This window comes from Macaca nemestrina, chromosome 2 (assembly GCF_043159975.1).
Source record: "Macaca nemestrina isolate mMacNem1 chromosome 2, mMacNem.hap1, whole genome shotgun sequence".
NCBI lineage: Eukaryota > Metazoa > Chordata > Mammalia > Primates > Cercopithecidae > Macaca > Macaca nemestrina.
In genome coordinates, this window is record NC_092126.1 from 41,217,416 (window position 1) to 41,240,862 (window position 23,447).

Genomic DNA, 23,447 nt, shown 5'->3' on the forward strand with positions numbered 1-23,447 from the left:
AGGAATCCAGAGGCCAACTCCCATCCTCAGCTGAGTTATTTCCAAGGAACTGGACTGCTCCGGCATCTGCCCTGTGAACAAGAGCTCCAAAGCAGCACAGTCTGGCCTTGGTTCAGGTGCCAAGTAACTACCCAGACCTCAGGGCACCTGCCACATGCATGGCTTCTTACCTCAGGCTCCCACCAAAGTCCAAAGGGCCTCCTACACCATGCCTGATGAGGCTGGGAAACAAGGGGAGAAGTCAGGGAAGAGGCCATAATAGGCCTTAGCCTATTCCTGAGGTTGGTTTGTCTACCGACTTGGCCATTTCTTGGAGTTCCAGTGCAAAGTTCCAAAGGCCCACTCTACCCATAAAGAAGAGGCTCACCCATCCCAAGAACAGCCGAAACCAGCTCACTCATTTATTTGACTGAGAACATTAAGAAGGACAACAAAATTAAACATTCTTTAATAAAATTCCTATAGAAAACTCAGTCATAGGGCAAATACTCAGTTCTCTTTCCCATATCACTGAGGATTGAGAGCTCCCAATATTCTTTGGAGAATAAGCAGTAGTTTTGCTGGATGTTGCCAGAACTCAGAGAGATCATCCATTTACACATTCAAACCAGTAGTTCCTATTGCACATATTAATATTACTTGCCCCTAGCACCCTAAATATATGGTACCTCAACAAATAACTTAAAAGATTTCCATGTGGCCTGAAACCATTTCAATTTGAACTAATATTCTTGAAAAAAATCACATTATTACAAGTTTTAATAAATACAGTTAAGAAGAGCTGGCATTTTTCTAAAATACTGAATTTCTGATCTGGAGTTTATTCCATAAATAGGTTCCTTTTCATTTGCTTGCTTTCTTGGATACATTTGCTCAAGTATTATTCTCTATGAAGTGAACTCTTTCATAGATACCATATAAAAACTGTATTAATATGTGCCTCATTATAGAAGCAGCTGGAAGAACTGGATCACACAGTTACCTAACTGAAAAGTAACTTAGGAAAAAGCTCTGCTTTTTGTAAAACTTTAAATCACAGGCTGAAGAATACCAAAGAAACATTTATATAGAACTCCCACTAGAAATTTTATAAATATATATGTAGCATATTTATATATATTATATTTGCCTCACCAGTAGATTTTCAGCAAGTCTGGCTGGAATGATGCTATCATGGAAATAAATATTAACAAAAGAATTAATGAGTATCCACAGGTTTACAAGATTTCTTCTGGAAAATAATCAAAAATTCAAATTATATTATAATTTGCAGTTTACACAATTTTAAAAGGGAAGAAAGATGCCTTTCTTTTTAGCCTCATTTGGAAAGTAAGAACAGCCACCAACCCCCAGGTGTGGAAAAGTTGTTGGCTGAGTGACAATACTTGGTCACAACATTGAAAAGAAGTATTTACACCATTCTGGGAAAGTACCAAATATTAGAAAGAAACAAACAAAAACAGAAACAATCTCTAGTAGCATTCCTTGGCGTGCAAAGTCAGCAGGAAATGATTATCCATTGACAGTTTTCATGATAAGTCTTGGAAGCATTCAAAAAGCAGAGGGAATCATCGGGGATTGTTCAGATTAGGTTCTGTGGGATGCCTTGTTCTTAATTTAACTCTGAGTTTCAGGATTTCATTCCCTTTATTACATCTCTGACAGGGTCATGTTCAATTTAGTGCAAGTGCAAAATGAAAACGAAATGAAACCAACAAATACATTAGGAGCGAAGGCTGATCGTTAAGATCTGTAGTCTTTCCGAACTGTGTGGGCCATCCAGTTCACTTTAGTAGTCCAGCTTTCCCTGAGCGCCTCATCAAATTTTTGCTTAAACTGTTTGAGTGCTTCTTCTTCACTCTTCCCTAATGCAAGAGAGTCCTAAAATGGAAGGGGAAAAATATGATTTTATATAACTTCAGTAGACATGTGCAAATAATAAAGTCTGCAGGAGGCTGGATTAGTTGTGCCTCCCCAGCCACCATCAGGCAGCACGCTTCATGTTCTTATTTAAATATCATCTGCAGGAGGCAGAACCCCAAGATAGGGAGATAATATGACTCCTTCCAAAAGGTTTTTGAAGATGAAAATAATTTATAATTACTGCAGGACACACAGCTGCTTGCCACTACCACCCAAATCCAGTAAGATGACTCAAGACCTACTAAGACCCTGACAAGAAAAAGGCAGGCTGTTGAAAATCAAGGTGCCAACCCGCGCCTGATCTGCGGTCTTTCAGTAATGTGAGTAAGAAGGCTATAGCCCAATACCAGTCTACTTTATGCCCCTTCTACTGATGGGAAAATCTTCTGGGTTACAAGCTACTCTTCAAAATTCCTCCTTTATGTGAACTTCCCAGATTCTTTCCCTCCTGACTAAGAACCATCTTAGAGGAAATGACTTTGTTCTACTCCCATCAGCCACTTGAATAAAACAGGCAGCTAAAACTGAGCTCAATGCCCACAAAGTCCAAGACAGAAGGAAAAGTGGTTTTATACCTTAAGATACTGTATATCCTTGACTGATGTGAGCTCAGGAAGCCCTGCAGTCAACATCAGCGCAAAGAGAGTGATGAAAAGATTCCCATGCCGTCGTAAAATCAGATATGCATCCTCACAACACTGGCGGAACCTTTGGGTGATGCAGCAAATCACATGAGCACAGTGTTAGAGGGGAGACAGCACATTTCATACAGGAAACTAAGAAAACATAGCTAGATTTTCTATTAGAATAAGAAAATTCCTACTGAACTAAAGGTTCATTTCTGATTTTTACTTCTGTGAAAACTGTCCCAGGACTAAAATCTACATAATACAATCAATCTCTCTAACATCACAAATATATTTTTCAAAAACACAACTAAATAGAAATTCTATGATGAAAAGCCATTACATTTTTATTAATAATCTAGACATTTTAATTCTATGAGATGCAAGCACTGATTATTAAATGAGTTATAATTATAATCCACAAGGATTTCTGAACATACTTCTGGTTTCTGTATTTGTGGTCTGATTCCAGAAACTAATTTTTTTAATGTACCTCCAATCAGTGTCAGTGCTTTTACTCCTTCCTGTCATCCTGCCTTCCCTCTCTATTCTCTTCAAGATGGTCCTTCAAGAGGATCATCCAATGTTGTTTTTTTGAGATGGAGCCTCACTCTGTCTCCCAGGCTGGAGTACAGTGGTGTGATCTTGGCTCACTGCAACTTCTGCCTCCCAGGTTCAAGCAATTCTCCTGCCTCAGTCTCCTGAGTAGCTGAGATTACAGGCATGCGCCACCACACCTGGCTACTTTTTGTATTTTTAGTAGAGATGGGGTTTCACCATGTTGGTCAGGCTGGTCTTGAACTCCCGACCTCCAGTGATCTGCATGCCTTGGCTTCCCAAAGTGCTGGGATTACAGGCGTGACCTACCATGCCAGGCTGAGGACCATCTTATTTTGCCAAAGAGAAAACCAGACCCACTGAGGTATATTCTGAGGAAACCCAAACAGAACTATAAAGGATAGTGACAATCATTTGTTAAGTACGTGTGGGTTACATGATATGTCTCTAATCATCACAGTAGCCCTTAATTTTATATTTTTGTCCCCATTTTAAGATGAAACAAAGGCAAAAAGACAAGTATTATGCTTGGGAACATGTAGGTAGTCAGTAATAGATCAGAGACTTAAAAATTTGCCCTGAATCCTGGTTCCCTTACTGTACTCCATACACAATGACAGCAGATGTCTTTTCAGCATTTTCCTATCAACTGTCTTAACAGTTTCAGAGAATGTTCTGAAACAGGTAAAAGGTAGTATATTATTGGAAAAAAATACAATAACTATTTTAAATTTCTAGCATTCTGTTTCTCCTATCTGAGAATTTCTGAACCAGCACAATAATCTGACAGGCAAATTCCCCCAAAAGCTTCCTATAATCAGACTGAATATCTCCCAGATCCACATATACTACAGCTAAGAAATGCTAGACCAGGTGTTCAGATGAGAAAATGTTAGAAGTGTTCAGCCTTGGCACAAGGGCAGTACTCACCGGCCAAACTTTTCTGTATTTCCTGTTTTTCCTTGTTGAATGACATGGATGAAATCATAGGTAAGAATAAAAGGCACTCGCTCCCTTTTAATGCCAAACTTAGATTTGAAATTTCCAAGAATATGTCCAAAGTCAATGTGGAAGAGCTGCAAAACAAATGGGATTTAATTTTCTTCATTTTTCTGGTGGGTTCCAAATATAAAGGCAAAACCTCCACAGTCCTAGACCCCCAGGAACTATACCCATCCTCATCTGAGCCCTTCTTCCTCTGTTTATAGTCCACTGAGCCAGGTGAGAGCAGACCATATCTAACACTCTTAAGACTTTTACAATCAATAATAAATAACCCTGATATTAAACTGTAGATATCTAGTGGAAAAGGAGACTCTTTAGAAAGAAAAATACATCCAAAGAATTAAAATTCTGATTTTTAATAAGTAAAATAGTTCTATAAAACATAACAAGAAAAGAGCACAGGTTGGGTGTGGTGGTTCACGTCTGTAATCCCAGCACTTTGGGAAGCTGAGGCAGGAGGATCATTTGAGCCCAGGAGTTCAAGGCCAGCCTGGGCAACATAGCAAGACTCCATCTCTACAAATGAAGGAAAAAATTAACCCGGCATAGTGGCACACACCTGTGGTCCCAGCTACTCAGGAGGGTGAGGTGGGGCAATTGCTTGAGCCTGGGAGGTCGAGGCTGCAGTGGGCCATGATCATGCCACTACACTCTAGCCTGGCTGACAGAGTAATGACCCTGTCTCAAAAAAAAAAAAAAAAGTACATCCTTGCCCTACTAGCTCCCCACATCGAGTGCTACTCTTTAGAGGTAACTTCTTACTCTTCTCACTAGGTGTTTTTCCTGGTGTCTACCTCCATTTTTCTAAATAATATGTTTATACTCATTTTTGTTCCCTAATTGTATATTACTATTCTTACTGTGGAAGATAAAGATTTAGTACTTTTATGCTAACATAATGCTACACACTGTGGCACATTATGTCATAATTTCTGGTTACATCAATTTCAGTGTTTTTATTTTTCACATGTTGTTCACCTTTTTTCCTTGAGAAAACTGTATGCATGTATTCATTCATTCATTTAGCTTAGTGTCCTATGACCTTAGCATTAATTCTTCCCAAACTCTCCTTAAAAATCTACAAATCAAACAACAACAACAAATCTACAAATCATTTTCAAAACTGTTTTCCAGACAGTCAGGTAATCTACTGGTTTCTAGCTGGGATGGTTGTTCTCTGGTGCTGCTGCAGAGCCATCATCCTGGGCCTTCCCTTTCCTCTTCTCCCATTTGGAGCCTGTTTTCTGTGTCCCCCATTACATTCTCTTTTGGTTGAGACCGGGGCTTCTCAACACTGGCACTACTGACATTTTAGGCCATGTAATTGATATGGGGTTCTGTCCTCTATGGGTGTTTAGCAGCATCCCTGGCCTCTACCCACTAGACTACCCCACCCCCCAGTTATGACAACTAAAACTGTTTTCACATATTAACAAATGCCCCTGAGGGAAAAATCACCCAACTTGAGAATTATTGGTTTAGGCTCGTTTTGGTAGATGCCCTTATTCTGGCAGTCTCTGAGAAAAGATGCAGAGGAGTGACAAGTTTTGTGACCCTGCAAGTTGGAAAAATGTCTTCATTCTACCCTTTATACTTGATTGGGCGTGGTAGCGTGTGCCTGTGGTCCCGGCTGCCTGGGGAGGCTGAGGCAGGAGAATCGCTTGAACCCAGGAGGCGGAGGTTGCAGTGAGCCGAGATCGCGCCACTGCATTCCAGCCTGGGCCAGAGCAAGACTCCATCTCAAAAAAACAAAAAACAAAAAACAAAAAAAAACCCACTTTGGTTATCCAATTTTAGGTTAGAAATCATTTTCCCTCAAAATTATGAAGGCTAACGTGCACTGTCTTATAATTGCCAATGTAGCTATTGAGGAGCCAAGTCATTTTGACTTCTAAACTCTGTTATGTGGCCTGCTGTGTCTCTGGGAAAGTTTTAAAACTTTCTCTTTATGTCTGATGCACTGAAATTTCATAGTGCAGGTCCTTAGTAAGGGTGTTTTTCTTCTGTTATCAGATAATTTTTGTGCTATTTTGATTAGATATTCATGAACATTGGCTCTGGGAAATGGCTTAGTATTATTTGCTTAGTAAGTACCCTCCCTTGTTTCCTCTTCTCTTTTACTTCTTCTTTTTTTTTTATTTTTTTGAGACGGAGTCTTGCTTTGTCACCCAGGCTGGAGTGAGTGGCGTGATCTAGGAGGCTCACTGCAAGTTCCACCTCCCGGGTTCACGACATTCTCCTTCTTTCTGGAATTCCCATTAGGCTGAGAGTATACCTCCCTAGACTGAGTCTCTATTGTTTCTGGATCTTTTCTCTATTTATCATATTTTTTTGGAGACATTAAGGCATGGCGGATTAAAAAAAAGAATATGAGCCAAACTGCCAGGGTTAAAATCCTGACACGTCTATTCTCTGTTGCTTTAATATCCTCACTTGTAAAATGGGGCTAATACCACCACTCTATAAGGCTGTCATCAGGCCTGAAGGCATTAGATTATATATAAAGCACTTACAACTATGCCTGCTACAAAATATTTACACTATTACTATTTTAACTTTTTGTTCGTTCCTATTTCTAAGTTTCAAGACCTCTATGTTCTGACTACAAAAGACAGAATCCTATTATTACTTTAAAGATACAACGTATTTTTTTGCTTTGATTTTTAAAATCACCCTCTGTTTACTGCAGTTACCCTGTTTTCCCAGAGTTCTTTTCTTTTCTTCCCTATTTTGCTTGTTTGGTTTCTATCTTTCATGGTAGAGGCTTCCCTTAAATGTCTGTTAATCCAGTAGAGAGTAGAATGGTGGCTGCAGGGGCCGGGGAGATATTGGTCAAATAATACAAAATTTCACTTAGATAGGAGGAATAAGTTCAGCAGATCTGTCTTACAATACGGCAACTATAGTTAACAACAATATATTGCATTCCTGAAAACTGCTGAAAGACTAGGTTTTAAATGTTATCATCACAAAAAAGATAAGTATGTGAGGTAATACACAGGTCAGCTCAATTTATCAAGTCCACAATGAAGAGATATTTCAAAACAATATGTTGTACATGATAAACAAACATTATTGTCATTTTTTAAAAGTATATTAATCCTTAACCATTCATATTTAACAATGAATCACTAAAAAGCTGAATGAAAATTCTATGTACGTGGTAGGCTTGCTTGTTGATTGGTGGACTTCCCTGTAGAGAAACTAGGGAGAAATCTCAACTGTCGGATCTGTAGGACTTTTCAATGGAACCAATCAGATTTCTAGAATAGAATCATCTAGTCTCTCACTGAGGGTCAACTATACATCTGGCTGCCAGTGTTCTTAGAATAAAGCAAGTGGAAGTGGCTGCAGATTGTACCATTTACTATGCTGCCTTTTGCTCATCTCCATTTTTAATATGGGACCCTTTCCTGTAGCCTCTGTGGAAATAAGTGTGCTTGAGTCAGAACCAGTTTGTTCAGAGAATAAATCTATCTCCTTCTTGGTATAGGGAAGGGGACTTGAGTGCCTAACTGTTCCATATATAAACTGCCAACTAGTTCTGTTTCAGCCTCTTTCTATATCCCTCCTTGAACAGGGATACATGGTGCCTCTGATTCCAGAGCTTTTATGAGACTTGCATACCCCTTCACAAGTACTGACTTTCTATTAAGTCACTGCCGCTTCTCTATCTCACTTTCTATCACCCTCAAGTCTGGTAATATGTTGCACCCACTGTGGCCTATTTTCCTATCATCTTTGACTTCTTGAGTTTACATATTTCTTAATTCCTTATTATTGTTTTAGAGGTGTATCTGAAGAAAATGGAGATAAATCTAAGTATTCAATGTGATTGGCCAGAAGTCCAAGGGAATCCTTTTAAGTATGGACACAAGATTCCTCAATCCTACATAGTGCATTCATGTATTATAGTGCCTTACAAATTCATTCCACATCAACTCTCAAAGCCCAAGCCAGAACTAATCCAGATTTCCCAGGAGATACAAAACTCTGGGTCCCTCATGGAACCAAAGTTCACACAGTGACCCAGAGAGACTTTCATTCTAGTATGCCGCGAGTGTGGGAATTCCTAGGGTGGCTAAACTGAAAAATTATCTAAGATATCTCATCTGTCTTTGCTTAATACAAAAAATGTTTGCAAACATGTCACTCTGAAAAATGAAATTTTCATTTGAAAACTTAAGCACTTTATAAATAACACGGCCTAGATTCCCTAGGTACCCCAGAATGCTATTACTCACATGACTGTTCTCCCTTCTCCCATATATGATTAGGTATGATGTTCTAAAAGAGAAAATAACTCAAGTGGGGTTCATCCCAACTTTTTTTTTAAAGTATTGGTTATCTTTAAATTTAATACATCCAGTACCTTATCTGCTCCTTCTGTTAGGTACAAATGTATCCCAAATACAATTTCTTATATTGAAAGAAAAGGCCACTTTAACTACAAAAATTTTTTCAATAATTTTTTTTTGAGATGGAGTTTCACTCTCGTCGCCCAGACTGTAGTGCAGTGGGGCGATCTTGGCTCACTGCAACCTCCGCCTCCTGGGTTCAAGTGATTCTCCCGCCTCGGCCTCCCAAGTAGCTGGGATTACAGTCGCCTGCCACCATGCCTGGCGAATGTTTGTATTTTTAGTAGAGACGGGATTTCACCATGTTGGCCAAGCTGGTCTCAAACTCCTGACCTCAGGTGATCTGGCCTGCTTGGCCTCCCAAAGTACTGGGATTACAGGCGTGAGCCACCACGCCCAGCCTTCAATAATTTTTTAAACAAATAAATGCTTACCATCTAACTTCAAGCAAGCAAACAAATTAATACACGTAATAGACTGTATATGAAACGAGAGGCGGTGAGAAATGGAAGTAAAGACAAAGACATGACACTGAGAATCACTAAAGAATCTGGCTGAGTTACACAGGAGATTATGCTATACGTAAGTAATGGCATTACTAAGGCCCTTGGCAAATCCTGAGGAGCAGCTCACCTGGCCAGTTTTTTTGACCATGATGTTGTCACTATGTCTGTCACCAATCCCAAGGACATAAGAAGCTACACAGTAGCCAGCACAGGACAGTGTAAATTCCTCAATGGCTCGGTCCAGGTCATCCCTGAACAAGAGAAAAGAATAGAAGCAAAAACAGTTTTCAGCCTCCAAGCATGTAGAGTGAGACCCAAACCATACCTCTGTTTCCTTTTTAATTGTGAGAACACAGAGCTGCCAAAACCATATGAGGGAACATGTGGATCAGCCAAGGGGAGTGTGGGTGGTCATCACAGGGGCTGGGCTGAGAGAGCTGCCTTCAAAGACATTAAATAACTGGGCCTCAGACATTCAAATGTCCTGGGAGCTGTGTTTCGGTGGGGCTGTGAGTGGGCTCGTGTAGAGTAGTTAGAAAAGACTATGGCTTTGCTAGATCATGCTGGGGGTTGGGAACATTTTTGTTAGTTTTGACCAAAGACTGACTACAATTTCATGTTTAAGACTTAAGCACTGCAGTTTCAACCATTTAAGTCACTGACTTCAATTGGAAGTAAGTAATAGAGATTCCCTGGAGACAAGGCCTTAAGATCAAAATTTAGAAATTGATTTTCATATTAAAAAAGTCCTCGATAAAATGTGTCTAACTCTGAAGTCTTTAGCCAAAAACACTTGCAGACCATTTCCCCCTCACTGTGAAATTTTTTTATTTCCTATACATTAGTGCTTTTCTAACACCATAGCCATAATTCCAAGCATTGCATTTTTTAGTTTAGAGAAATCACAATCTACAAACTCATTAAAAACTCACTTAGGTTCATATATTCACATAATTAGAGAAGCTGATGCACTTGAACAAAGGCTTTAATATGTTATCTTTAAATACTTAAATTCATAGATTGTAACTTTACAGCAGAGCTCCAAAATTTGATCTAGATAAAGTAGAATTCAACATTCACCAACTACAAGACTTTAGGAAGGGTTATGTGTCATTTTGTTCTAACATGAAATTGAAGAAATAGATAAAAAACACTAATATTTCCTCTAACACACTGATGACTTCTATTGGGAGCATATAGTATTTGTTTGGTTGTTTGTACAGAAAAATTATAATTAAACAGAATAAACTAACCCAGAATTGTATTCTTTAAGCCAGTTCAGAAGGGCATCTTTGTTGAAGGCTGCTGCAGCAGCCACATTGCTACTGTTCAGCTGAATGTCAGCAATTGTTTCAGAGGTGCTCACAACTTCAATGAGGCCAGAGCGATCTCCTGTTGCTAAACAGCCATAAGGCAACATCCTGGAAGGAAAAAAATGGGCATAAAGAGTCATATTTTCCTTAAAATGAAACATTAATTTGGTAAGATTTTCCCTTTAATTTTTAAAAAAAGTTTTATTATTATTGATATACTTGCCATTACTATGTTATTGTCATATGGAAAAACACAAGTTCTACCAAAGAAATCTCTTGGCCAACAGGAGTAATTTACAAGGATTCCAATGTGCCAATTACATATAAAATTTTTTATCTAGTTATTCTGGTGAAACATTCTATTTGCTTGTGTAGGTGGACAGAAGTACATGGATCAAAGTCTTTCACTCTTACTCTAAATTTCAGGGAAATAAACTACTCTTTATGGAATACCCAGTAAGTGCCATGTGCCAGACTAAACAGTTTACATATTATGTTGGTTAAGGGAAACTCCATCCTTCTGGTTGTTCAAGCCTACAATCTTTTTTTTGTTTTTGTTTTGAGACAGGGTCTTGCTCTGTCACTCAGCTGGAGTGTGGTGGCATGATCTCAGTTCATTACAGCTTCAACTCAATGGCCTCCAGCCATCCTCTCACCTCAGCCTCCTGAGTAGCTGGGACTACAGGCATGCGCCACCATGCTGGGCTAATTTTTAGAAACTTTTGTTGAGACAGGGTTTGGCCATGTTGCCCAGGCTGCTCTTGAACTCCTGGACTCAAGTGATCCTCTCACCCCAGCCTCCCAAAGTGCTGGGATTATAGGCATGAGCTACCACACCTGCCCAAGTATGGATCTTCACTGTTGTATCCTCAGTGCCTGAGAATAGGCCTAGCACACAGTAGGTGCTCAATGAATATATTAAAATGAATAAACAAATTGAATAATACAATCCCTATAAGGTAAGTTACCAATTTTACAAAAGAGTAATGTAAGCAATTTCCCAAAAGTCACACATTTAACTAAGTGGAAGATCTAAGACTTAAAGTTGGGCCTTAGATGGGTTTTAGATTAAAAAGATGTAAAAATGTCTTTACAAAGACAGTCACTGATTATGTAACAGGCTGCTTCTTGTGAGTGAAAATAGATAGGGAGGCTGATTTAGATGAAGAACTGCTACATGTTTTACAGTTCACAGTGACTGAGCAAAGAGTTAAACCAGAGCAGCAAAAGCAATACGACATCAGTGGGTCTTCATGCTGACTTCTCATTTCTTGAGTTGAGATTTTACCTCCCCAACTGGACTGCAAACTCCTTGGAGACAGCAACTTTAACTGAAAAGAGGTGACTGGATATTTACAAAGGACTAGTCGTCTGTCAGAAAGATGAGAATTGATATTCTAACTAGACCAATACATTCTGAAAAATAGATTATCAATTAAATTTTTTGCTCAACTAATAGGTGGCAGTTTGCTTTGATTTGCACTTATTTGATGCCTAGTAAAGATAATTATTTTCAGATCTCTTTTGGCCATTTTTTTTCTTTTTTTTAAGAGTCAGTGTGTCTCTCTGTTGCCCAGGCTGAGTGCAGTGACACGATCATAGCTCACCATAGCATCAGACCCATGGGCTCAAGGCAATCCTCCCCTCTTTGGCTCCAGAGTAGCTGGGACTACAGGTGAGTGCCACTATGCCTGGCTGGTTTTTTTTGGTTTTTGTAGAGATGGGGTCTTGCTTTGTCGCCAAGGCTTGTAACTCCTGGCTTCAAGTGATCCTACTGCCTCGGCCTCCTAAAGTGTTGGGATTACAGCCATGAGCCATTCCGCCTGGATCTTTTAAGCATTCTAAGATTTCTTTTGTGACTTAGCTATTTACATTCTTTGTCTATTTATTAGGGCTTTAGACATTTTCTTCAGTAACTTATTTGAGCTCTTTGTATATTAATATTACCTTTTTCTCATTTTGGTTGCAAATATTTTCTCTAATTTCTATTATAATAAGAACACTAAAATGGAATGAGATATCTTGAAAGGTTCAAACAAAGATCAGGTAGCTACAGAAAATACAATGGATGGAATTCATGTACTCAATAAATACTTAGGTACAGCTAACCAAGCATTGTGTTAGATTCTGGAGATACAGAAATAAGCAACAAACAAACAAGAAAACCAAAGAGCAGCAGTTCCTACACTCACTGTGCTTATAAACTGCAAATGTACAATGTGCATGTGTGACCTCTGTATAAGGAAGAAGTGCCAGGAGAATTTGGTAGGAGTCAAAAAAGACTTCCTGGCCGGGTACGGTGGCTCACGCCTGTAATCCCAGCACTTTGGGAGGCTGAGGCAGGCAGATCATGAGATCAAGAGATTGAGATCATGCTGGCCAACATGGTGAAACCCTGTCTCTACTGAAAATACAAAAATTAGCTGGACGTGGTGGTGTGCGCCTGTAGTCCCAGCTACTTGGGAGGCTGAGGCAGGAGAATCACTTGAACCCGGGAGGTGGAGGTTGTAGTGAGCCACTGCACTCCAGCCTGGTGACAGGGCAAGACTCTGTCTTGAAAGAAAAAAAAAAGACTTCCATGTGGAGGAATGACAGCAGGGCTGGAGGAGAGCACAAGGGGGAGCACAACAGAAAGATGAGGAAGACAAAATAAGTGTTGAAAGGACCATGCAGGTCTCTGTTGGCCATGTAAGGACTTCTGTCATACTCCTAAAAGCACTGAGAAAGCCTCTGAAGGACTTTATGAGCGACAAAGAGAGGCTGTGTGTGTGTTGTGGGGAGGAGGGAGTATATGAGTGTGTTAGCATGTATCACAATCAGATAGTTTCTAAAATTAAAGTTTCTAAAACTCCTTCCAAAAAAAATTAAAATATTTTATGCTTTTTTAAAAGCACTTTTCAGCCAGGAACAGTGGCTCATGCCTGTTATCTCAGCACTTTGGGAGGCCGAGGCAGGTGGATCACCTGAGGTCAGGGGTTCGAGACCAGCCTGGCCAACATGCTAAAACCCTGTCTCTACTAAAAATACAAAAAATTAGCCAGGTGTGGTGGCAGGTGCCTGTAATCCCAGCTACTCGGGAGGCTGAGGCAGGAAAATTGCTTGAACCCAGGAGGCAGAGGTTGCAGCAAACCAAGACTGCATCATTGTACTCCAGCCTGGGCAACAAGAGCAAAACTCCATCTCAGAAAAAAATAATAATAAAAACACTTTTCTAGTTCTAGCAAAACGAGGTTGGGAGCAGAACTGTCAAAATACAAAATAAGAGAATGAAGCATTCTTCTAATGCAGCATTAATGTTTTTAATGACACCCCTTATTCTTATCATGACATAACACATGTAAAGCAAACACTGCCAGGTTAAAGAGCACTTTCTCACTTTCCTGCATCTCCTCTCACTCCAGTTGCAGCCAAAGTAGGCAGAAGTCCAATAACTTCCTTTTCAAAAGCAGGCAATGATAAATGCTTTCAGTGCCTTGAGGGTAGAATGTTCACAATGAGAAGGAAAAACATCCTTCTCAGAGACACAGTTTGACAGAAGTCAAGCTGGGGACAAACTCTTGGGCCCTGATCATCTCACCTAGGTCCCCTTTGCACTCAACTTCTACACTTCTTATAAAGGCCAAGACTACAATTTCAGTAATGTTTACCCTCCTTTCTCAGACTTTCTGACTCAAGTAGCAATTTGTTACCTTTCACACGAAATCAAGCATTTAAAAATGAAATAAATTCTACAACACGGGGATGGCAGCACCATATCCTTACTCTAAACAGGTATATAGCAAGTTATCTGGTTTTAAAAATTTGTTTTTTACAACTTGTATATATTCATGGGGTAGAAGTGCAATTTTGCTACAGTGATATATTGCACTGTGGTGAAGTCAGGGCCTTCACTGTAGCAACACACATTGTACCCACCAAGCAACCTACCATCAACCACCCATGCCAACCCTTTAAGTCCCCATTGCCCATCAACTCATACCCCGCTTCTATGTGTATATATTATTTAGCTCCTACTTATGAGTGAGAATATGTGGTATTTTTCTTTCTTATCTCTGATTTTGACTCCGACACAATGACCAAAGTCTGAGTAGTACCTTAGCCCATGGCTTCCAAAGGAGAAAAGTTTAAATCTTTTACCTAATGCTTGCATTATTTCCACCTTCTTCCTCCAACCCTCTGAGACTGCTGACACCACTGTCATTAAATAACTTTTATATAGGTCTCTTAAAAGGGAAGTAGACCAGGCGTGGTGGCTCATGCCTGTAATCCTAACACTTTGGGAGGCCAAGGTGGGCAGATTGCTTGAGTCAAGGAGTTCAAGACCAGCCTGGACAACATGGTGAAACTTCATCTCCACAAAAAGTACAAAAATTAGCCAGGCATAGTGGCAGGTGCCTATGGCAGCTACTCAGGAGGCTGAGGTGGAAGATCACCTGAGCCCAAGGGGTTGAGGCTGCTGTGAACCATGATTGTGCCACTGCACTCCAGCTGGGGTGATGCAGTGAGACCCTGTCTCAAAAAAAAAAAAGGGATGTAAAAGGTAAACTCCATTAGTGTAATTCGGATATGAAGTCTTAATGGAGGCAACTGTCAAAAAACTGATTTCACATGTATTTGTTGGGGTGGAGTGGGGGCATGCAGAGGACTGGCAAATCTACCCAAGGCCAGATAGGTTTACATGTACCCAGCCTATAAGATTTGCTTATTACTTGTTCGCCAAAGGAGGTCAAGGTGTCCTAACATATCAGTGTCTTACAAATGATCTAAGTTGACATGAAAGATATCAAAAGATTATTTTGGAACATCACAGAAAAATGAAGACGAGCAATATGCATTTTAAACCATGCAAACATGGCACTGTTACAAGTACTAAAATAGTAATGTACAGAAGGTACCTCAAGATTTGGGATTGACCTTAAAAGAGTGTGTGCTACGTGACCCACTTTAACCTAAACAGCTGGCCAAAAGAAAAAACAAACAAAATAGAAACATTGGAGCACATATATTTATAGAAACAGTAAAAAAGGTTTGGTGAGAAAAAGGTATCAGTTTGGAAATGAACTTAAAAAAAATTAAAGTCCTTCATTTTTTAAAAACATGGGGTCAGAGTACAAAAAGTCAGCAAAGATTCCTCTGGACAGACGAGTTCCTTTTTCTTCACACAATGTTTCCCATCAGCTAGACACTAGATTTATTTCCAGCACTCCCACATGTGGCTGCCTCCCATTGTCTGAGGTCACAATGAACTTCATTTGATGCTAAATGTGCTTTACATTTAGATAAATAAAATCAAACTAAGAATAACTTGGTTGGGGTTTTCAATTAGGCTGATGGAACTAAGAATGCCAGGAAATAGTCTTTAGCTTAGCTTTTCATAACTAAATGAGGCTCATCATATGGTGTGAATCTACTATTAGCAAAGAAGAACACTGTGTAGCTTCTGTGCCAACCTTGGAAAGAACAAGTGAATTACTAAACTTCAGCTTGAAGTTTCCCTCCTTTTTTGTGGGATCAGTCAAGTAAAAACATATTCCTGGGGATTTACTTTATATAGAAGGAGTTGGTAAACTCTTCCCGGAATGAGCCAGACAATAAATATTTTAGGCACTACAGACTAAACACTCAACTCTGCAGCTGCAGCACAAAAGCAGCCATCCATAATATGTAACTAAATGGCTGTGTGCCAGTAAAACTTCATTTACAAAAACAGGTAGCCCAGGTCCAACTGGGTTTATGGTCCTCAAGCAGACAGTTTATTCTAGTGACCTATTCCCCTCACCTATGCAGTATACCTTATGAGTGGTTGAAAAACTTGCTACCTATTCAAAGCTACCAATTCTATTTTTACACAGCTGCATTAGAAATTCCTCCTAATTTAAAAGAAAAAATCTGTCACCTGTGGTAGCCACGGTTTCCTTTTTAGATGAATTATGATCTCTTTTCTTTATTCTAATCCCATCTACAATCCCATTAAAGGAACAACACTCACATCAAATTGCTCTTTCTACCTTTACACTACTGGAAAGTGTAACTTGAAAAACCTAAAAATAAAAGATTATTTCTTTAAGGAAAAAAAAAAGGAAATTTAGGTATTTTAGGCACCATTATACTTTGATAAACCAAGATTAGTACTAGACATGTCTTACCACAATTGTTTTCTCACTTAGCCAGATGGGTAAAATAATAAACAGACATTAATTTAGAGTCTGACAGTCCTGGATTTGAATTTAGCTCTGCCATTTAATATTTCTGTAACCTTTGTTTAAAATCTCTAGCACTTTAATTTTTAATGTGTTAAAAAGAAATAACATAGCCCTATAGAGTTGTAAGCCTATATGATATTACTTACAAGAAGAACTTAATACAATGCCTAGGTCAGTTAATAATAAAGGGTGGCTACATATATATTTCATAATGAACAGACTATAACTGAAACTTAAGAAATTAATCAGGAGATACTATAATCTTGCAGGAACAAAGTCGATGTCAAGTCTAACCGTTTCTAGCAACCTTGTAGACTAAGTAGCGGTAGATACTAAATCACATTAAAAAAATGATAAGTCCGAAGGTTTTATAAATGGGTGTGGCTAAAAAAGAAGGAAAAAAAGACCTCTAGGTTCCAAAAATAGAGATTACTCACAGCAGTGGCTCAGGAAGTTAGACTTGGCTGACATTTCAATGCCCACCAAAAACAGTCATGGACTTAGGCCCATGAGGTAGGATCTGGACCCGACATCGAACTAATGTTTGGACTAAGGCTCAAAATCCTAAGGAAACTGAACACTTAAACAAAGGATTCTTTTTTTTTTTTTTTTTTTTTTGAGACGGAGTCTCGCTCTGTCGCCCTGGCTGGGGTGCAGTGGCGCGATCTCTGCTCACTGCAAGCTCCGCCGCCTCCCGGGTTCACGCCATTCTCCTGCCTCAGCCTCCCGAGAAGCTGGGACTACAGGCGCCCGCCCCTACGCCTGGCTAATTTTTTTGTATTTTTAGTAGAGACGGGGTTTTCACTGTGTTCGCCAGGATGGTCTCGATCTCCTGACCTCGTGATCCACCTGCCTCGGCCTCCCAAAGTGCTGGGGAACAAAGGATTCTCAGGAAAGCAAATTTACTACTGCGCAGAGGGGAGCCTTCTTCGCCAGTTGCCAGGAGAGCACACCTGGACAAAGGGGCACTACAGCCTTTATTCCTGACGCAAGTCCTGCCCCTGTACTCTTTCCCCATTGGCTGGGGTTGGGTTGTACAACCTAAACTAATCCCGGTTGGCTAAACATTTGATTATTTTTAGATAGGGTGGGCACGTAAAAAAAAAAGTGGAGAGGAAGGGGAAGGGGTATCTGTAATGAGCTAGAAAGTTAGTCCTCTTTCTAAATAAGGAAAGGAATGTGAGCTGGTACTGATAACGCTTGGTACTGTGGCGTGCCTGCGCATCTAACAAAGGCAAAAAGGAAAAAAAGGGAGAAAAAGGAGAAAAAAAGCAGGGGGTAATATGAATTAAAGAATAAAAGATTGATCAAATTATTTGAAGAGAAACCTCATCATATCCCACACCACACAAAGCTGAGGTCTGGGAGGACTGGAACTTGAAATATCTGTTCACTGATCAGATGATGTGGTATAAAGTTTCCCATCTACCCCCAGAAATTGGGTGGGCAAGAAAAAAAGTTTCATGTAAGTGCAAAAATTCAAGCCTTCCCACACTCTCTTGTGAGATCTAAATATAAACTATGAGGTGTGATGGTCTGAAGGTAGGGAGTTAACATAAAAACTGGTTGATCGTGTGTACCGGCCTTTGGCAACAGCACAAACAAAATACAAACTCATTTTTACAGATATATTCATAACCCAGGAAGCAAAGGACCTTTACAGAAAACATAATATCCATCAATAATGAATTCAAAACTGAGTATTATTAACTATATCAGGAAATTAATAAAGTTACACAGACAAATGAAAAAAGTAATATCCCAAGAACTAAAAAAGAGCAATATGAAAGAGACTTTAGGCTGGGCATGGTGGCTCACGCCTGTAATCCCAGCACTTTGACCTGGGAGATGGAGCCAGGTTGATCATCTGAGTTCAACAGTTCGAGACCAGCCTGGCCAACATGGCGAAACCCTGCCTCTACTAAAAATACAAAAATTAGCCGGGCATGGTGGCGGGTTCCTGTAATCCCAGCTAATGGGGAGGCTAAGGCAGGAGAATCGCTTGAACCTGGGAGGTGGAGATTGTAGTTGGCCAAGATCGTGCCACTGAACTCCAGCCTGGGCGAGAAAGCGAAACTCCATTTAAAAAAAAAAAAAAAAACAACAGGCTGGGCATGGTGGCTCATGCCTGTAATCCCAGCACTTTGGGAGGCCAAGGCACGTGGATCACGAGGTCAGGAGATCGAGACCAGGAGATTGAGACCACGGTGAAACCCCATCTCTACTAAAAATACAAAAAATTAGCCGGGCACAGAGGTGGGTGCCCGTAGTCCCAGCTACTCGGGAGGCTGAGGCAAGAGAATGGCGTGAACCCAGGAGGCGGAGTTTGCAGTGAGCCAGGATTGCGCCAGTGCACTCCAGTCTGGGCGACAGAGCGAGACTCCGTCCAAAAAAAAGAGAGAGAGAGACTTTAAAATGAAAGAGATGTAAAAGAATAGACAGTCTAAGCAGAAAAAAAATACAATACAGGAGAGTAAACACTGTTGCAGAGATAATTAATTAACTGGAAAAGAATAGGAAATTACTAAGAAAGTCACATAAAGATATGGAAAGACTCAGCCTGGTGTCAATGCCAGAGCACACAGAGACTTGAGTAAAACTATTATAATAAGATATGAAAAGATAGAAAATATGGAAAGTTAAGAGACATAAAGGAGAGAATAGGAAAATTTAACATAAATCTACTAGAGCTGCAGAAAAAGACGAGAGTAGGAGAACTGCAATACTGAAGGAAATGTTCAAAGTTTTTAGAAACTAAAAGATGTGACTTCTTTGAAAAGGCACAATGAAAATGGTGATGAAAAAAAGAAAAGCAATACACGCGCACAATTGTGTATTGTGCCTGTAGACACTAAAGGCAAAGAGAAACTTTTTGATGCACTAAGGTGTAAAAAAGACATTACTTACAAAGAACCAATAACTAGACTGAGAACAGACTTCTAAAGAGACGAGAAGACAAATGAATAATATCCTCAAGGCTTCTGAGGAAAACAGTCAATTTGGATTTCAAACTTCTACAGCCAAATGATATCAAACTCTGAATATCTACTTTTCCATAAAAGCAACAAGAATATGGACAAAAATTGTCAGAATCAACTATTTTAGAGTTCTGAAAATATAACAAAGGCTTGCAGCAATCCAATGAGTGTTTATTTAAAACACACACACACACACACACACACACACACACACCCTTGAATCTCTTTTGTTTTACCATGGCCTAGTCCCAACCCCCTTCCCAGTTATGTGGTAGCCTTGACAACAAAGAGCCCACAATCATGGTGAATGCAAGTCTGACAGCCACCAGGGGAAAGAAAAATGAAGCTGGAGCTCCTTCAAAGCCCAATTCCCACAGACTGTCATTCTTTGGCCTCTCTGGTAGTTTCCAGGAAGATCCCACTTACAATACTATGTTTATTTGACCTGACTCAGACCTCACCTAGCATGAACTGCCTTTTTCCTGGGGAGTTTCTCAAAAACACTCAGAGGCATCTGTTTAACATTGAAGCTGTCTTGGGGGTAAATAACAGCTGGGGGAACCAACAAGCTAACTGAAAGCTTAAAAGGAAAAGATAGGTAATTAGATGTCCATATGGTGCATTGAAAAGCTCCAAAATTACTGGTAGGAATCTAGAAGGCCATGTGCATGGATACTATTGTGGATTCCCAGGTCTGTGTACATGCAGAGGAAAGAGCTTACAAGGCCCTGGCTCTCAACTATGGCTAACTTGGGGGCCTTGTGAAAGCAGAAAGTTAGGGCTAAGGCACAATTCTGAACTACCAGGCTATTGAAGGCATGACCCAACATGCACATAAAGTGCCTCAGCAGACTGGAAGAGGAGTGGATTCCAGGCCTTTAAGAAAATCAGGTCAGGCCGGCGCGGTGGCTCACGCCTGTAATCCCAGCACTTTAGGAGGCTGAGGCAGGTGGATCACCTGAGGTCCGGAGTTCGAGACCAGCCTGACCAACATGGAGAAACCCTGTCTCTACTAAAAAAAAAAAAAAAAAAAATACAAAATTAGCCAGGCGTGGTGGCACATGTCTACAATCCCAGCTACTACAGAGGCTGAGGCAGGAGAACTGCTTGAACCTGGGAGGCAGAGGTTGCGGTGAGCCGAGATCGTGCCATTGCAGTCCAGCCTGGGCAACAAGAGTGAAACTCCATCTCAAAAAAAAAAGAAAATCAGGTCAACCATTAGCTGACCAATAAACTAAGCAAAGACATCAGTGACCACACATGACAAAAAATACAAACTTTACGTAATTAGTTCAAAAAAGTCACTAAAATAAACAAACAGCCACAACAACAAATCCTGAAGGGAGAAGGAATCTGATTTTCAGAGTTGCAAAATTATTTAAAGTGAACAGTTTTTGGCAAAAAGTATGAGACATACAAAGAAACAAGAAAGCATGGCACATATACAGGAAAAATGCATTCAATGAAACTGTCCTTCAGGAAACTCAAATTTTGAACTTATTACACAAAGATTTAAAAACCCCTATTTTAAACATGTTCAAAGAACTAAAGGAAACCATGTCTAAAGAACTACAAGGTTAGGCGCGGTGGCTCACACCTGTAATCCCAGCACTTTGGGAGGCCGAGGCAGGTGGATCACTTGAGGTCAGGAGTTCGAGACCAGCCTTGCCAACATGATAAAACCCTGTCTCTACTAAAAGTACAAAAATTAGCCAGGAGTTATAGTGGCCACTTGTCATTGTCCCAGCTACTCGGGAGGCTGAGAAGGAGAATCGCTTGAACCTGGGAGGTGGAGGTTGCAGTGAGCCGAGACCGTGCCACTATGCTCCAGCCTGGGCAACAGAGTGAGACTCTATCTCAAAACAAACAAAACAGAAAAAACTGAGAATGATGTATCAACAAAGGAAGACTATCAATAGATAGAAATTATTTAAATGAATCAAACAGAAATTCCAGAGTTGAAAAGGGCAATAAGTGAAATTTAAAAATTCACCAGGAAGGCACAACAGCAGATTCCAGCATAATAAAAAATTGGCAAACTTGAGGATAGGTCAATTATCTATAATCAGAGAAACAAAAGAAAAAATAATGAAGAAAAAAGAACAGAGCCTTAGAGACCTGTAGAACACCATCAAGCATAGCAATAAATACATAATGGCAGTTTCAGAAGGAGATGAGAGAGAGAGGCAGAAAAAATATATGAAAAAATTATGGCCAGAAACTCCCCAAATTCAATGAGAAACAATAATATATATGTCCAGGATGCTCAATTAATTCAAAGTAGAATAAACTCTAATAGAAGTAGGCATATTATAATCGAACTGTCAAGAGCCAAAAATAAAGAGAATCTTGAGAGGAACAAGAGAGATATGACTCATCACTTACAAGGATCTTAAATGAGATTAACAGCTGATTTCTCATTAGAAACCAGGGAAGCCAGAAGAAAGTGGGATGATGTATTAGACATGCTGAAGGAAAACCTATCAAGTAGCAAAATTCTTATTCAGAAACAAAGGAAAAATTAACACAATCCCAGATAAATGAAAAGAGAGAAAGAACAAAGGTTGGAGGATTCATTCTTCCTGATTTCAAAACTTATTATTAAGTCACAGTAATCAAAACTATACATAGGGACAGACATATAGAATGGAACTTAGAGTTCAGGAAAAAACCTTCACATGTATAATCAATTGATTTTTGACATAGATGCCAAGATAATTCAATGAAGAAAGAATAATCTTTTCAACAAATGGTGCTGAGACAACTATATATCTAAATGGAAAAGAATAAAGTTAGATTCCTACCACACATACTATTTAAAAATTAAAGTGAACAACCAACCAGAAAAACATATTTGCAAATAATTTATCTAAGAAGGGTCTAGTATACAAAATATATAAAGTATTCTTATACCTTAACAATAAAAAGACAAATAACCCAATTTACAAATGAGCAGAGGATCTAAATAGATCTAAATTTCATCAAAGTAAGTATACAAATAACCAACAAGCACATAAAAGCTGCTCAACAACATTAGTCATTGGAAAAATGCAAATTAAATCCACAATGAGATAACACCTCAAACCTACTAGGGTGGCAATAATAAAAAAAAGATGGACAATAACAAGTGTTGGTGAGAATGAAGAGAAACTGGAACGTTTGTACACTGCTGGTTGGAATGTAAAATGATGCAGGTGTGTGGGAAACAGTTTGATAGTTTCTCAAAAAGTTGAACATAAAGTTAACATCAGTCCCAGTAATTTTAATCCTAGGTATTTACCAAAAGAATTTAAAACACAGATTTACTCAAAAGTTGTACACAAATGTTTATAGCATTAATTGTGTACATTTATCTATGTATTGTTTTATAGCAGTTATCATAATAGCAAAACAGTGAAACCAACCAAAATATTCATTAACTGATGTATGAATATGTGGCACATCCTTGCAAAAGAATATTGCTTGACAATGATTCAAAGAAATGAAATACTGGTCACTGTTAAAACTTGAATACACTTTGAAGCCATTATGCTTAAATAAAGAAGCCCAGTGACAAAGGCCTACATATTGTGTTTCTATTTATATGAAATGTCCAAAAAAGGTACATCTATAGAAAATTAATTAGTGGTTGCCTAGAGTTGGAGTGGTTTCAGGGAGGGGGATGGGGGTAACAGCTAAGGAGCGCAGGGTTTTTGGAGGGTTGATAAAAATGTTGTAAAATTAATTGTGGTGATGGTTGCACAACTCAGAAAATGCATATAACCACTGAAATGTATACTCTAAACCAGTGAATTGTGATATGACAATTATACTGTATCCCAATAATAATAAACAAAAACTCCATACCCAGCTAAACTATTACTCAAGATTTTTTTTTTTTTTCAGATGGAGTTTCACTCTTGTTGCCCAGGCTGGAGTGCAATGGCGCCATCTCCACTCACTGCAACCCCCTCTTCCTGGGTTCAAGAGATTCTCCT

At 39.5% G+C, this 23,447-nt stretch overlaps 1 protein-coding gene across 5 annotated transcripts in view; it reads right to left on the reverse strand.

Moving 5' to 3' along the window:
* Window positions 1–370: 370 nt before the first annotated feature.
* LOC105469947 (phosphatidylinositol-4,5-bisphosphate 3-kinase catalytic subunit beta) overlaps window positions 371–23,447 on the reverse strand; it is a 188,503-nt gene continuing 165,426 nt past the window's right edge. For all 5 annotated transcript variants that reach the window (XM_011721593.3, XM_011721596.3, XM_011721594.3 and 2 more), the window contains 5 exons: window positions 10,230–10,397; window positions 9,104–9,227; window positions 4,038–4,183; window positions 2,499–2,631; window positions 371–1,881 (listed from right to left, as the gene is read on the reverse strand). In XM_011721593.3, coding sequence (XP_011719895.1) covers window positions 1,744–1,881; window positions 2,499–2,631; window positions 4,038–4,183; window positions 9,104–9,227; window positions 10,230–10,397 — 709 coding nt within the window. In that variant the 3' untranslated portion in view covers window positions 371–1,743. The remainder of the gene's footprint in view (window positions 1,882–2,498; window positions 2,632–4,037; window positions 4,184–9,103; window positions 9,228–10,229; window positions 10,398–23,447) is intronic.